Here is a 17,137-nt window from a genome sequence, read left to right as displayed (position 1 = left end):
GAGAATTCCTGTTTATGACTGAATCGGGGGCATCGCCGGGCTCTGGACGCTCCGCCCCCTCCAAAACGGCATCATCGAGGAGTACGGCGCACACCATTGGGACAACCTCAGGGTGTTACCTGATGGCCCTTCCCCGATGCTCCGCCCTCGATGGGCTGAGTTCCCGATGACGCGGGGAACGTGTGCTCTCAGTTTTCATGAACCCGGCGTGGCCACTGAGGCCTGTGACTAGCACTGTCACAGTCGGGGTGGTGCAGCTGGCCAGGGAGGCTTTGGCAAGGGCTGGGGGGGGGGGGGGGGGGGGGGGGCTGGAGGGGGGTGGCCTGGGGGTGGCAATGGAATGTCCAGGGGTGCACTATCTGGCAGGTCGGGTCCGCGTACAGCTGGCGTCATGTTGTACGGCGTGGCCGCTGCAGGTCGTCGCCGTCCACATGTACGACCACGGACCTGGCAATTCTCCAGGCATTGACACAGGAAAGGCCTTGCATTTTACATGGTGCTAGGCCCTCACCGGTCAGGGCATCGGTGTGGGAGCGGCACCAATTTTTTTGGTCGTAAAACCAGACACTTACTCTGGACACAGCCTCTAAATCGGAGAATCCAGGCCACAGAGATTCTGATTAACAACATGATAATCATAAGTTACAATTGTTTATTGTAACATAGTCAAGTTTGAACCAAATCAAGAACATAATTAATTTCAGGATTATAGGCCTGAATTCTCCAGCCGTTGCAATCCACTTTTCCCGCCAGCAGCGCACCTCCGCCCGCAGGTTTCCCGGCGGTGAGGGGCGGCTTCAATGGGCACTCCCATTAACAAGCGGCAGGAATATAGAATCCCGCTGCTAGTGAATGGTGCTCTGCTGAGAAACACATGGCCGGAGAACCGCAGAATCTAGCCCATCGTACTGCCAGCACTGTAATTCAATGCAATGTTCTTTGGTTAGGTTTTAATATTACACCATAGGTTGTCTTTCTAGTTTCTACACTATCATAATAAGTGCTACCTTGTATGTTTTTCTTTTATGTCTATTCTAACAGAAAAGCTTATTATTTTTTTCCAACAGTAGTCACACAATCAGCCAAAGCTAAATCTCTCTGTGCAGCAAGTTATTTCTGTCTCTCAAACATTGTGCCAATTGTAGTTCTGTTTGAGCCATGCTGGTCATGCATTGAGGGTTAGACTTGCATCTCAGTTGTTCTTCATTTCTGTTTCATTGGGCATCTTCGCGATTTTTAAACTTTTACTCTATATTTCTTAAACTGTTGAGTGGTTTGATAATTAAGTTAGCTCACCATGTCACCATCACAACTATCGCAAGTGAATGAAGAGAGATGTTTTAAAGGCAAATGCAATTTGATCATTTATCTGTGTCCAGGAAAACTAAAACCTCAAAAAGGTTAAACGCATTCTGCATGGTGCAAGAAAAAAAATCAAGTAATATTTCCTTTGTTTTGATATGCCTGCAAAAATAGTTCCTCTGTCATTCTAAAAGGACATTGAGGCGTGTTTTGTTCATGCCTATGCTTACTTTTTATTATGTCAAAGTATATTTCCATTGTTTGAAGTATTTCCGATATTTTCTCCATGCTTTGGTGATTTGCGAGGGATATTAATGCCAGAGAAAAGAGCGTTTTCAATTTCAAGCATACATTCTGAGCACACAACATGAGATTGCTTAGCTAATGTTGTGATAATTTCATTATGTGCAATTTTGTGACAGGTTGAGGTAAAGGGCAGCATGGGAACCCATGTAACAACCCATCCTCTTCTGCTTTCATCATCAACTTGTTTATTGGCAGAAGTAAAAAAATGTTTAATGCAAGTTCAATTGTTGGATGTTAGTACACGATAGGAAATTTTGCAGAAGGGCCAGTTTGCAGCAAATATTTGTGATATATATCACTATTTATATCTCTTAGCCAGGTACTGGAGCAATTTTCTTTTAGATTCATATGGGGGTAAACAAATTGTTGTTGTTTGCTGAGCTGCTCCTCCAATTGTGTTCAGGCACATGTTGCATCTTAGATTTCCTTGCCTTTAATTTTGTTTTACACAGTTTGAATTTCTAATCTTCCGTATCGGCAACGGCTACTCATGAATTGAAATGCCTTTCGACTGCTTTGAAAGATTTTTCAGAACTGTTGTCTTTCAATTACAAGCTTCTCATTAACTTATTCCTATCCCTTTAAATTCTGGATATGTGTAATATTCTGCTCTCATTATAAAAGTCCATATCTGTCATAATTAAGAGAATGGACCATTCTGGTGTGGGCTGTAGCATACCAAAAATCTAGGCTGCAGTGTCCGATCAGATACCTAGATTTAGCTGAACTGAGTGCCACAGTCAATTATTTCATGGACTTTTATCCATTACAAGGGCACAAGGCTTAAGTATATTACACCTGACTATTGTTGTCCCTCAGTTTTCCAATTACTGTTAATATTGGATAAGTTGACTTCCAGTGATACTGTTCTACATGTCCTCTTTTTCAGTTATCCTGCTGTTTGTGAGTTCCTGCAGAACAATAATTTATTATCAGTTATTCGAGCTCATGAAGCACAAGATGCAGGGTAAGCTTATAAACATTTTCAAACTCAGTATATGCTGTTTTAACATTTTAGCCTGATTTTCCTGATCTTCGATTTTTGCCCATTGATGCACTATCAATTACGACGAGACGAGAGTAGAATGTAATCGAGGCTTTATTACACAGAGATGTGTGGCCTCCTACAGCAGCTGATGAAATAGCTGCTGTACGGGGAGCACACATATTTATACTCCACCTATTGGGCGGAGCCAGCAGGCAGGGATCTACCCCCGTACCTGTAGTACAGGGGCCTTGGTGTAATACCCATATATACAATATAATACAACAGTGATGACTACCACATTCACCCCCTGTTAAAAATGAGTCCAGCGGGGGTGGTGGAAAACTATAGACATACAGATTGGTTTTAAAATTACAGAGAAGATTACAAAGTTAGACGATCGGGCGCCTTGATCTGTCATTGAGAGCGTCACAGTGCTGGTCGTGACTCAGGCGCCGGCTTGGTCTTCGGTGAATCCGGGAGCATGTCAAAATCCTCCTCATCCCCGTGTGGGAGCAAGGGGAGGACGGATTGTCCTGGAGCGGGGGCTGCGGTGGGGTGCGCTGGGGGAAGGGAGGGTGACGCCGGGGCGGGGGGGTGGGGGTTGTGTGGGGACACAGCTGGTGGCAGATCCCTGAGGGAGACTGTATCTTGGCGGCCGTCGGGGTACGCTGCGTAGGCGTAATGCGGGTTTGCGTGGAGTAGCTGTACCCTCTCAACCAACGGGTCCGCCTTGTGGAGCAGCATGTGCTTGCGGAGGAGAACGGGTCCTGGAGCAACGTTGGGAGCGAAATCCCAGAGGTGGACTTCCTGGGGAAGGCAAAGAGACGTTCATGGGGGGTTTCGTTAGTCGCGGTGCACAGGAGCGACCGAATAGAGTGAAGTGCGTCGGGGAGGACCTCCTGCCAGCGGGAGGCCGAAAGATTTCTGGACTGTAGGGCCAGCTGGACGGCCCTCCAGACCATCCCATTCTCCCTCTCTACCTGTCCATTTCTCCTGGGGTTGTAGCTGGTCATCCTGCTCGAGGCAATGCCCCTGTTGAGCAGGTACTGGCGCAGCTCATCGCTCATAAATGAGGATCCCTGGTCGCTGTGGACGTAGGCAGGGAAACTGAACAGAGCGAGATGGTGTTGAGTGCTTTGATGACGGTGGCAGACGTCATATCGGGGCATGGGGCGGCGAAGGGGAATCGGGAATACTCGTCGACCACATTAAGAAAGTACGTGTTGTGGTCGGTGGAGGGGGAAGGGGCCTTTGAAGTCCACGCTGAGGCGTTCAAAGGGGCGGGAGGCCTTCAGCAGGCGCGCACGGTCTGGCCGGTAGAAGTGCGGTTTACACTCCGCGCAGACATGACAGTCTCTGGTGATAGCCCTGACTTCCTCGATGGAGTAGGGCAGATTGCGGGCCTTAATGAAGTGGTAAAAGCGGGTGACTCCTGGGTGACAGAGATCGTCGTGCAGGGTCCGGAGTCGGTCCAGTTGTGCACTGGCACATGTACCTCGGTGCAGGGGGCTCGTTGAGCTTACCGGGGCGATACAAAATCTCGTAACTGTAGGTGGAGAGCTCAATCCTCTACCTCAAGATTTTATCATTTTTGATCTTATTCCGCTCTGTGTTGTTAAACATGAAGGTAACCAACCATTGGTCAGTGAGGAGAGGGAATCTCCTGCCGGCCAGGTAATGCCTCCAATGTCGCACAGCTTCAACGATCGCTTGGGCCTCCTTCTCGACGGAGCAGTGCCGAATTTCGGAGGCATGGAGGGTGCGGGAAAAGAATGCCACGGGCCTGCCTGCCTGGTTGAGGGTGGCGGCCAAAGCGACGTCTGATGCATTGCTCTCGACTTGGAAGGGGAGCATCTCGTCGACCACGTGCATCGCAGCCTTGGCGATGTCAGCCTTGATACGGTTGAAGGCCTGGTGAGCCTCGGCCGTCAGTGGAAAAACGGTCGATTGAATGAGTGGACGGGCCTTGTCCGCTAGTTTGGGACCCACTGGGCATAATATGAAAATAACCCAGGCATCGTTTGAGAGCCTTGGGACAGTAGGGGAGGGGGAGATCCATGAGAGGACGCATGCTGTTGGGGTCGGGCCCCAGAACTCCGTTCTGAACTTCATAGCCGAGGATGACTAATCGGTTCGTGCTGAACACACACTTCTCCATGTTGTAAGTTAGGTTGAGGAGAGCGGCGGTGTGGAGAAATTTGGAAAGGTTAGCGTCGTGGTCCTGCTGGTCATGACCGCAGATGGTGACATGGTCCAGATACGGGAAAATGACCCGCAGCCCGTAGCGGTCAACCATTCGATCCATCTCCCGTTGGAAGACCAAGGGATGATGCCGAAGGAAATCCTAAGGAAATGGTAAAGGCGGCCGTCTGCTTCAAACACAGTGTATGGGCGATCCGCCTTACAGATGGGGAGCTGGTGGTCGGCAGATTTCAGGTCCACTGTCGAGAAGACCCGGTACTGTGCAATCTGATTGACCATATGGGAGGGGGTACGCGTCGAGCTGCGTGTACCGATTGATGGTCTGACTGTATCAACGACCATCCTGTTTTTCTCCCCGGTATTCACCACTACCACTTGGGCTCTCCAGGGGCTGTTGCTGGCCTTGATGATACCTTCCCGCAGCAGCTGCTGGACCTCAGACCTGATGAAGGTCCTGTCCTGGGCACTGTAACGTCTGCTCCTGGTGGCGACGGGTTTGCAATCCGGAGTGAGGTTTGCAAAAAGGGAAGGCGGGTCGACCTTAAGGGTCGCGAGCCGGCAAACAGTAAGCGGTGGTAGGGGCCCGCCAAATTTCAAGGTTAGGCTCTGGAGGTTGCACTGGAAGTCCAGACCAAGTAGGAAGGCAGCGCAGAGGTTGGGGAGGACGTAGAGCTGGAAGCCACTGAACTCTACGCCCTGGACGGTGAGGGTGGCGATGCAGTACCCCCGGATCGCCACGGAGTGGGATCTAGAGGCCAGGGAGGTTCTTTGGTTAGGGGGGTGCACCGCGAGGGAGCAGCGCCTTACCGTATCGCAGTGGATGAAGCTCTCTGTGCTCCCAGAGTCCAGAAGGCAGGATATCACATGCCCGTCGACCATCACCTTTGTTGAAGCGGTTGCGAGGTTGTGCAGTCGAGACTGGTCGGTCATGACCGAGGCGAGACACGGCTGGTCGCCGTCGGTTGCAGGCGATGAGCGACCCGATGAGGTTCCCAACGGGCAGGGGTCCTGAGGTGGGTAAGATGGCGGCGCCTACGGGCCGCACGTGTCCTGGGGCACGCAAGATGGCGGCGCCCTCGGACCGTACATGTCCTGGGTCAGGCAAGATGGCGGTGCCCATTGGTTCTGAGGCAGCCATGGTGACGGCGCCTTCAGGCCGCACGTGTCCTGGGGTAGGCAGGATAATGGCGCCCTCGGGCCGCACATGTACTGGGGCAGGCAAGATGGCGGCGCCCATTGGTTCTGAGGCAGCCAAGATGGCGGCGCCCTCGGGCCGCACGTGTCCCAGGGCAGGCAAGATGGCGGCGCTCATTGGTTCTGAGGCAAGCAAGATGGCAGCGCCCACGGGCCGCAGGTGTTGTGAGTGGAGCAAGGTGGCGGTGCCCACGGGCCGCACATGGTCTAAGGAGGGGAAGATAGCAGCGCCCACTGGCCGCACGTAGGGGGTGCAGGGACAATAGCGGCGATTGGCATACTGCAGCGAAATGTCCCTTCTTGCCACAGGCCTTGTAGAGCGCACTCCACGCTGGGCAGCGTTGCCGGGGGTGTTTTGTCTGTCCACAGAAGTAGCACTTGGGTCCCTCGGGGTTGGTTGGTTGCCACGCGGTGCAGGCGTGGGGTTGGCTGAGGGTGGTTGCTGGCGGAGTCCACGATGTACGGGGGGGGGGGGGGGGGGGGGGGGGGGGGGGGGGTGGGGGGGGCGTGCATTCGGGGACATAAGACTGTCTGTTGTGTGAGGCGACCGTGAGCGAGAGCGCTAGATTCTTGATCGCCGTGAGATCAAGCGTGGCCCGTTCTAAGAGACGCTGATGGATGTAGTCAGACCTTATGCCCGTAACAAACGCGTCAATTCATTAGCAGGTTTGAATATTCAGTGGCTGAAATGGCCTGGCAATCACAGTCTCTCACCAGGGCGAGCAGGGCATGCCAGAAATCTTCCACAGACTCACCTGGAAGTTGGTGCCGCGTGGACAGGAGGTGCCTGGCGTAGATCTTGTTGGTCTGCTGAGCGTAATTCTCCTTCAGTAGCGCCATGGCCTCTGTGTAGGTAGGCGCGTCCTGGACGAGGGTAAAAACATTGGAGCTCAGCCGCGTGTACAGAATCTGGAGCTTCTGTGCTTCGGAGATTGGGTTTGGCGCTGACCTGATGTGTGCTTCAAAGCAAGCTAACCAATGTTCAAAGTCTTTTTTGGTTTGTCTGTTTGAGGTTGCAGCTGCAGGCCGTCCAGCTTGATGCGGAGGTCCATCTCTGTAAAATCTCTGTGCAATAAATTGATGCACTATCAGTTACGACGAGACGAGAGTAGAATGTAATCAAGGTTTTATTACACAGAGATGTGTGTGCTCTCCAAACAGCAGCCATTTTGTCAGCAGGCAGGGATCTACCCCCGTACCTGTAGTACAGGGGCCTTACCATAATACCCATACATACAATATAATACAACAGTGGTGACTACCACACCCATTTCTCCCAGTGAAAATACTGGAGAAGCCTGCCATTCACAGGTAGCTCAGAAAACCACACCAACATGGTACATTGACATGAGGGATGCAAGCTGAAGACCAGCTCATGACCACCACGAGCAAAATTGTGAGATCTGTGATAATTTGTCAGAATTTCAAATAAGGTGGTTTCTGCTATGTGGCTATGGCTCATATTAATATGCGATTCAGCAGACTTGAATTAAAGTCCACTGAACACTAAGCAGCGCCAAGAAAGACCCTGATATTCAACACCACATTGACGTTTTGCTTTGGCATCGGTGAAGATCTCCCATCGAGATAACTTTCAATTATTTCCTGCGCTGATGAGCTCACTATTGCAGGAAGACTACACGCGGATCGGGGATCCATTTTTAAATGCAGCCACGATATTTTGACCCCGCTCCACCATGGCCTCAGGACCCCCACACTTCAACCTACCTACCTCTTCCAGGTTCTTCAAGCCCCACACCCTGCCAACCTCATCTCTTAGGAGTAAGGTCCCTCGCTCAGCCCATGGCATAGGCAACCTATCACCTGGACATCATGACATGACTAGCCTGGCACCCTGGCAGTGCCCATGCAAGCCTGGCAATGTCATCCAGGAACCCTGGTAGTGCTAAGGTGGCATTTCTAGGGTGCTCAGGTGGCAGTGCCAAGGGGTCAGGCTGACAGTTCCAAGGTGCCCAGGTGCTAGGAGTGCAAAGTACCTTCCCGTCCTGTCCTTGACCACCCGGGGACATTAACGCCCCAGCAAGTACCCCCCCAGGTGCCATCATGACTGGTTCACGACTTTGTGAACCAGTACGAAACAGAGCCTGGCGAATCCCGGGCCTCGGGTGAATTGGGCAAGCGCATATTTCAATGAGGTTCTGCTTAATCTCGCGAGATGTTTTGAGCATCACGAATCTCACGAAAGGCCTCTCGCGTGATTCAACAGTCTCGTCATGACACCAAGTCGGGCGAGATGAGGCCGCTATATCGCGCCCATAATCTCTCCAAATCAGAAATTCTGAGGCCTATTATTTAAAATGAATTAATAAAACTTTACTGTCTGTGCCAGATGTAGTCCAGTAACTTTTGCTTGTATTCAGAATGAAAAGCTCTTGAGCTAAACTACAACCTACACAAAACAGTTTTTTGTTTAAAAGTGAATATTATAATGTTAAAACTTGAAAACATAAACTGTCAATTTTTCCTCCTTTTCAGTTTGCACTTGTTTGACTTACTTTGCAAAAATTCCAAATATCGCAGTAATTCTCAGCGGGCGAAATTCTCCGTCTCGCAACACCGCAAATGCGAACCAAGCTTGGGTGTCGAATCAGGCGTCCGGCCAAATTTGAGGTCCGCGCCTGGCGCTGATACAGGTGCCGTACTATGGTCACTCACTGATGGCAATAATAAAGTTTGCGCCCTGTGCCAGCATGCCAGAGTAATGGTGTAAACCATGCCCAGTCATTTTTTTTGGCAAGATTCTGTCAGAAAACTGGTCTGTGCAAATGGAGAGTTCCACGCCAGTTTCTGTCTGAGCTTGACACTTTGTCAAATTCCGGTAAGATTCCGCCCATTACTTTTGTTGACACATTGTTATTTGCTTGATATAAATTTATTGTTGCATAGCTGGCAAGTATGGGAAAACATAAAGGACAAGTGCAAACAATATTATGTAACTGTGTATTAATCTTGAATTTGCCTTTCAGCTATCGCATGTACAGGAAGAGTCAAACTACAGGCTTCCCTTCACTTATCACAATCTTTTCAGCACCAAACTACCTTGATGTTTACAATAACAAAGGTATGGAGTTGAACTGTAAATTAAGCCAACATTGAGTATATGCTATTGAAAACATTTGTAATTGTATACGAAAGATAAACACACATACTTTCTCTACATTACCTATCATGGTTCACATGAACGACCATCATTTCTTCAACCCCAAAAGATGTGTGGATTTACTTGTTTTCAAAAAGCAGTAAAGGAGGATAGGGAAGACATTTTAACTGGGAGCAGGTGGCATATGGGTGAGGGCTGGAGTGAGACATTGGACATTGACCACTGGCAGTATCAATTTGAATCCCGAGAAATTTTAGCTCCCATGCCTAATTTACATTTACTAACCAGCTGCTTGCCCGAAGCAGTGAGCCGGAAGCGGCCTACCATTAAAAGCTAAGTGGTAGGGAAAGGATTTTGGTAGTTGTACAAATGGGCAGGTAAGGAGGTGCCTGAGGCAGCTGATGTGTTGGCTTGTGTAGACTTGAGAGATGAACAGACACTTCCAACACAGATGAAGGTTCAACTCAATTTTATTAACTAACTTCTAACTAACTAACACACGATGACTGTGGGTCTAAATAATGCTAACTTGAACTCGAGACCTAAGCCTTGTCCGAACCAGTTGATTCTCTCAGCACGTGTTGTGAGTCCGTGCTGGGCTGAATGAGTTCCTGTTACACTCCGAGGCAGAACCCAGAATGAGCGGGAACCGTGGTGCCCTCTGCCTTTATAGTGTGTGTATTCTAACTGGTGATTGGCTGCGGTGATTGTACATGTTGATTGGTCCCTGTGTGTGTCCATCAGTGTGTGTCTGCACCATGATATATTGGTGTATATTATGACATCCCCCCTTTTATAAAAAAATGTTGATCTAGGCATGTGGTAATAAATAGTGTGGGTGTGTGGAGAATGTATCTAGCTACGTGTGAGGTGCGAAGACATATGTACAAAGCTATATACAGGAAACAAGACTATTTACAGAGGAAGGTGCCTGGTGCAGATGACTACCATGAACTGGAACAACCAACGAATCTATTTACAGATCACTGGATAACGAGTGCAACAACAAAGAATATGGGAAGAAGAACATTTTTAAAAGTCCACATGTGTGCAGAGTTCATAAGTTCAGTCTCTGAGGTAGGCGACGAACTCTGGTTGACCGCCTCAAGGGTGGGGCAATGGCTGGCGCCTCAGGAGCCGGGAGGGCTGCAGCACTGTCAGGGGCAGGCAGAGCGACTGGAAGCGCCACACAGTCCACGGCGGGATCAGTAGAAGAGCTGGTCGGAGGACCCCTTGACGACCCTGGAACAAGGCGAAGAGCACGCCTGTTGCGGCGCCGAATTGATCCATCCGGTAAGCGGACCAGGAAGGAGCGGGGGGGGGGGGGCCACCTGCTTTAGAACGACAGCAGGCGCAGACCAGCCACCATCCAGGAGGTGGATGCGAACCTTGTCGCGTGGATGGATGTCAGGAAGGTCAGCAGCCCGTGAGTCGTATGAAATTTTCTGCTGCAGTCGAGACATGTGCATGCGGTGGAGCACGGGGACATGGTTGAGGTTGGGAGCAAGAATTGATGGCACCGTCGTTCTGAGGGTGCGGTTCATTAGCAGCTGAGCAGGCGACAGGCCGGTGGAGAGCGGGGCAGAGCGATATGCCAGCAGAGCAAGATGGTAATCTGAGCTGGCATCAGCGGCCTTGCTGAGGAGCCGCTTTACGATGTGGACCCCCTTTTCCGCCCTTTCCATTGGATTGGGGGTATAGGGGACTGGACGTAATGTGCTGGAAATTGTAGTGCCGGGCGAAGCAGGCCCGTTCCTGGCTCGCGAAACAGGGGCCATTGTCTGACATGACCGTCAGCGGAATGCCATGTCGGGCAAATGTCTCCTTACACGCCCTGATCACAACCGAGGATGTGAGGTCGTGCAGCCTGATGACCTCCGGGTAGCTGGAGAAGTAGTCGATGATGATGATGTAATCCCTGCCTAATGCATGGAAGAAGTCGATGCCCACTTTGGTCCAAGGCGATGTGACAAGCTCATGGGGCATCAGGGGCTCCCGTGATTGGGCGGGCTGGAAACGCTGGCAGGTGGAGCAGTTGAGCACCACATTGGCGATGTCATCATTGATGCCCGGCCAGTAGACGGCTTCTCTGGCCCTGCGGCGGCACTTCTCGATCCCCAAGTGCCCTTCATGGAGTTGCTCCAACACTAGCTGGCGCATGCTTTGTGGGACGACGATGCAATCCAATTTCAAGAGCACCCCGTCGACAACCGCCAGGTCATCGCGGATGTTGTAAAATTGCGGGCATTGGCCCTTGAGCCACCCGTCCGACATTAGGCGCATCACCCGCTGCAGAAGTGGATCAGCCACTCTTTCGCGGCAAATTTGCATCAGTCTTGCATCCGTAGCTGGCAAATGGGAGGCTGGAAACTGGACGTTAGCGTCTATTTGGCAAATGAAGCCGTCATGATCACATGGAGTTGTGATTGACCTTGAGAGGGCATCTGCAATGGCAAGGTCTTTGCCTGGGGTATAGATCAGTTGAAAGTCGTACCTGCGCAGCTTGAGTAAGATACGCTGGAGGCGAGGCGTCATGTCATTCAAGTCCTTCTTGATAATATTACAAGGGGGCGGTGGTCTGTTTCATCCGTGAACTGCGGAAGTCCATAGACGTAGTCGTGGAACTTCACGACTCCAGTGAGAAGGCCGAGACACTCTTTCTCGATTTGCACGCGATGCATACGCAACGGGGGCCCATGACGAGGCCTCATCTCGTTGCAGGAGCACAGCGCCAATGCCCGACTGACTGGCATCAGTAGAGATTTTGGTCTCTTTGGTCTGGTCGAAAAAGGCCAACACTGGGGCCGTGGAAAGCTTGGCCTTCAGCTCCTGCCATTCACGCTCGTGAGCAGGAGCCATCGGAAATCTGTGGTTTTGCGAATCAGGTCTCTTGAGGGCCGTGGTTTGTGAGGCAAGTTTCGGGATGAACTTCCCGAGGAAATTCGCCATACCCAGGAACCAGAGAACCGCTTTCTTGTCCTCGGGTGTCTTCATGGATGTGTTTGCTGCAATCATGTCCTCGTCCGGACACACCCTCTGGTGGGAGATGTGATCCCCCAGAACCTTGATACTTGACTGGCCGAAGGAGCATTTGGCCCTATTGAGGCGGAGGCCGTGTTCGTGGATGCGCCTGAAAACACGCTGAAGGCGGGCAATGTGTTCCTGCGGGGTGGTCGACCAGATGATAATGTCGTCAACATATACCCGGACGCCGTCGATCCCCTCCATCATCTGCTCCCTGATCCGGTGGAAAACTTCGGACTCAGAGACGATGCCGAATGGCATCCGGTGTAGCAGAACCTGCCAAAGGGTGTGTTGAACGTACATAGCTTCCTGCTTGAATCATCTAGTTGGATCTGCCAGAAACCCTTCGAGGCATCCAGTTTTGAGAATAGTTTGGCGTGGGCCATCTCGGACGTGAGCTCCTCCCGTTTCGGAATCGGGTAGTGCTCCCGCATGATATTCTGATTTAAATCTTTAGGATGAATACAGATCTGCAGCTCGCCGGACGGCTTCTTGACACAGACCATGGAGCTTATCCAGTCTGTAGGTTCCTTGACCCTAGAGATGACTCCTTGGTCCTGGAGGTCCTGGAGCTGTTGCTTGAGGCGGTCCTTGAGGGGCACTGGGACTCTGCGAGGTGCGTGAACGACAGGCATGGCGTTGGGCTTGAATAAGATTTTGTACGTGTAAGGGAGCGTGCCAAAACATCATGATATTGTTGGATGATGAAGTCGACCTGCACCCTGAAGTCTGTGTCAGAGGATGCAGTTATATCGCTTGAAGAGAGAGAGTGTACTCTCTGCATTAAGTGGAGCAGCTTGCATGCCTGCGAACCAAGCAAGGAGACTTTTGAGGCAGCAACAATCTCGAACGGGAGAATGACTGTGTGAGCACGCTGTGTCACCTCAAGGCGGCAGGAGCCGCTGGCGAAGATGGCATTGCCATTGTAGTCGAGCAATTTACACGCAGATGGGAGGACAGCAGGCTGTACACAGAGCTTGCGGAAATCAGATGACACAATGAGATTGGCAGAAGTGCCAGTGTCCAGGCGGAACCTGACAGGGGACTGGTTGACCGTAAGGGTGGCACACCACTCATCATCCTGGCTGACGCTGTGGATGTGGACAGGTTCAGTGCCATGGTTGGGGGACATCCTGTTGGTAGTAATGACGCCGATTTGGAACGGGACCTGTGGTCATTGCAGGCATAGTCGGAATCAAGGTGTAGAGTAGGTTCATTGATGGCAGGCTGGATAGCCCTTACGTCTCTGTGGACCTTCGAAAAGCAGCAGGCATGGAAGATCTGTACATTGCAGCGTAGTGGCCTTGTTTGCCACACTGCAGGCAGCGTCGGGACTTCGCAATGGAAGTTACATCTTGGAAGTTCCCAGGTAAAGGTTTACCTGACAATTGTCCAGAAGCAGTAACTTCGCCTGGACAATTACGCTGGACTGGAAATCATTCAATGAAGCAATTTAAATAACTAACTTTGGATGGTTCTGTCAGGTATGCTAATAATCACTCTGAAAGAGTTAGAAGAAATAAAAACACTTCTAACTATTTTTAATACCCAGACTCTGCTCTGGACAAGACACGGCCATGCCATTGCCCACCTGCACGGGTTTCCGACCTGACCTCTGACCGAATGGACCTGATCCTACTTACCCCCACTCTGCCCCACCACTCGACCTGACCCCCATTCTTCAAACCCCCTGATGCAGTCCGCATGCCCCGCGCCCACCACTAATATCCTTACTCCATTCCTGACATCTGTACCTTCTCAGATGTCCAGAACCCTCCCCTCCGAAGTCTGACTCATCGCATCCCAAATATCTGATTCCTCCCACCTCTTTAGCCCTCGATGCCCAAACCCATACCTCCCACATACCCACCACATGCCATTCACATACCTTAGACACTTATCCTCTCCCCAGCCTGTTGCTTTCAATGGAATGTTTAAACTCACCTGCTTTACGGTAGCTAGTGTGGTAGAAACGGGGATGGGTTCTCCTTTGCTTCTCTTACACTTCGATGTTGGAACTAGGGACCTCGCTGCACTACCTGAATCCCATCCGGCCTGAGCCAGGAAAGTTTGGCAAGACAGGAACTTAGCAATTTAAGCACAGGTGAACAGATATGGGAGGAAGTTATGGCCTTTGATGCTTCTGTCACCTGCCAACTTTGAAATTAGTTCTCAAGTCCAGTTTATTAATATACATCAACTAGAGCAGTAGTCTGTTCTGTACTGTACCCCAAGGCAATACCACTGTTTACTTCTCTCCAGTTTAAAAACAACCATTCAACCCAAGTCTTTCTGTCCTTTGGCCAATTTGTACTGTGCTGCCACTGGCTCATTAATCCCATAGGCTTTAATTTTGCTCAGAAGTCTATTATGTGGTACTCTGCAGAAAAAGTTACATTTTGTGGATTGATTGTACATGTGGCCACATACAATTTCTAGTAATATATAAAAAGTTTACGCGCCTCCTGTAACACTTTGTGTCACAATTTTGTGAGATTTTATTTCTGTAGTACTATTTCCATCGTATTTTTCTGCAAAAGTTTGAATTACTAATCTATTACACTTGACTCCAATCCAATCCTCTTGTCTTCAGACAAGGTGATCTTGGGACATTGAATGTTGTTACTGAATCATATTTTTTCCCATGTAACTGAATCCTGGACTGCAGTCTCCAAGCTCCATATCCCAAAAATGTTCTAACTGGATTCTTATATATATAGCAAGAAAATTAGGAAATGAGAGATTTATAAATGTACTGTGCAATATTCAATTCCCACTCTTTTGTTTCGTAACCAAAAAGAAACCCTGAAAATTATTTTTTTTTAAACTCGGGTTCAATCGCTTGCTGGCAGGCAACTGGATAAATGGGTCTTGGGTACAAAACATTTAATGAAATATTCCAAGTTTACATTTTTCTGGCTGGATAGTATCTATCACACTCTGCATAAATCACTCTCTTAGTCTGCACGTTCTCCCTGTGTCTGCGTGGGTTTCCTCCAGGTGCTCCGGTTTACTCCCACAGTCCAAAGATGTGCAGGTTAGGTAAATTGGCCATGATAAATTGCCCCTTAGTGTCCAAAAAGGTTAGGAGGGGTTATTGGGTTTGGGGGATATGGTGGAAGTGAGGGCTTAAGTGGGTCGGTGCAGACACGATGGGCCGAATGGCCTCCTTCTGGACTGTATGTTCTATTGCAGGATCATCCTCCTTAGTTTCTCTTCAGCAAACAATCTTTTTAAACCCCTCTCCCTGTCTCCTTTACCCTCATCTCTAACAACCAAGACTCCAAAGAAGAGTCATATTGGACTTGAAACATTGACTCTGTTTCTCACTCTATGGATGCTGGCAGACATAGAGCATAGAGGAGGAGGGAGGAAACCGGAGAACCCAGAGGAAACCCACGCAGACACGAGGAGAACATGCAGACTCCGCACAGACAGAGAACCAGCGGGGAATCGAACCTGGGATCCTGGCGCTGTGAAGCCACAGTGCTATCCACTTGTGCTTGCTACCATGCTGCTCATAAAGCAAACCTGCTGAGTTTTTTTCCAGCATTTTCTATTTTTATATAAGAGATATTTTGGGTGGGATTCTCTGTTCCCCCAGCTGCACGTTTCTCAGCAGCACACTGTTAGCTGGTGGCGGCATTTACTACTCCCGCTACTTATAAATGGGTTTCCCATTGAAGCCACCCCACGCCGCTGGGAAACCCACAGGCAGAAAAGAGAATCCTAATGGCTGGGGAATTCCAGCCTTTATCTCTTTTAAAAAAGTGGCAAATGACACATGGACTCTTATTTTGCAGAGTGTTTTGGGGGGGAAAGCAATTGTTGTCATTTGGAAGAACAATCCTCAGATTATGAGACAGTTAAAATTTCAATAGTTAATGCTTATGAAGGTGTTCCCACATCATATTCATAACATTTTTAGACTTTAAAGAAAAGACTGAATATAAAATGCATGTAGAACTTGCCAGGAAGAAATTTCCTGGAGGCATGTCCAACACCATCACACCAGCAGGACAGGGCTTGAAAAAGCCGTAACTTCAAGTTTCCAGAGATCGGTGCACTTATTTTCAAGGGTTTCCAGATTTCTGGTTTTAAAAAAAGAGGAACCCCGTCCCTCACCTAAGCCACACGGGAGAACCATCCATGTATAACCCCCCCCCCCAATGTACAGGGGACATCCCTCTCCTCCCCTTCCCTTAGCAAGCCCCTTTCTCCCACGGAGCTCCAAGGTACAGTGCTGGGGAGCTGTAAAAGGCATGCCCCTCTCACCCCTGGAGGTTGTCCTTACCTGTGTAACCCCTGGCGTGGTCCCTTCATATTGTTCCAGAACTGCTGTAAATCTCACCAACATGACGTTACATCAGCGATGGAGGTGGTTCCAATCTGGGGGACAATACAGTGGAGAAAGCCTATAATTGTATATTGATGCATTTCAATGAGCTTCCTGCATTATATCAATGGCAGGGGCTGGGAACAATTGCGGCATGAGATCTTGTTGGCGAGGTTCTTGTTTCTTCACTCTTGTGGGATTTTGAGCCCGTACCATCAGTTGGACCCGCAGCGTACCGCAGACACAAAATCCCAACCTCTCTTTCTGAGTGTCACTGTTCCCTGGGGAGGTAATGAGCAGTTAGATCATATACTTCTCCACAAAGCCGTGGAGCTGTAATCAGTGTCCCATTAGCAGGGCAGAACTTATATTTGCCGTTCAGTACGTCATAGTCAGTATTGTGCTGTTTATTTTTATTAAATCTTTGAAAGATATTGGGCTGAATTTTATGGCGCTTCCCATTGGTGGGATCTTCCAGTCCCACCAATGGTGACGCCGCACGATGGGTTCCCCGGCAATGCGGTCAGTGAACAATGTAAAAGGCGGTAGACATTGCCATGCTGGATAATGGCGAGTTGCCTCCACTGCCGGAAAACGCTGCCGGAGGAGGGTGCGGAAAATCCTGCCCATTGTGTCATGGGCCAGAGTTTAGAGAACCCCAAAG

General features: G+C 49.9%; 1 protein-coding gene across 6 annotated transcripts in view; it reads left to right on the top strand.

Moving 5' to 3' along the window:
• The window catches only part of LOC119965217 (serine/threonine-protein phosphatase 2B catalytic subunit alpha isoform-like), a 532,569-nt gene that overhangs the window by 444,124 nt on the left and 71,308 nt on the right, over positions 1 to 17,137 (top strand). For all 6 annotated transcript variants that reach the window (XM_038795661.1, XM_038795660.1, XM_038795665.1 and 3 more), the window contains 2 exons: positions 2,498 to 2,575; positions 8,980 to 9,074. In XM_038795661.1, the coding sequence (XP_038651589.1) occupies positions 2,498 to 2,575; positions 8,980 to 9,074 (173 nt within the window). The remainder of the gene's footprint in view (positions 1 to 2,497; positions 2,576 to 8,979; positions 9,075 to 17,137) is intronic.

This window comes from Scyliorhinus canicula, chromosome 4, assembly GCF_902713615.1.
Source record: "Scyliorhinus canicula chromosome 4, sScyCan1.1, whole genome shotgun sequence".
Classification (NCBI taxonomy): Eukaryota; Metazoa; Chordata; class Chondrichthyes; order Carcharhiniformes; family Scyliorhinidae; genus Scyliorhinus; species Scyliorhinus canicula.
This window is presented reverse-complemented; position numbering and strand designations above follow the sequence as displayed.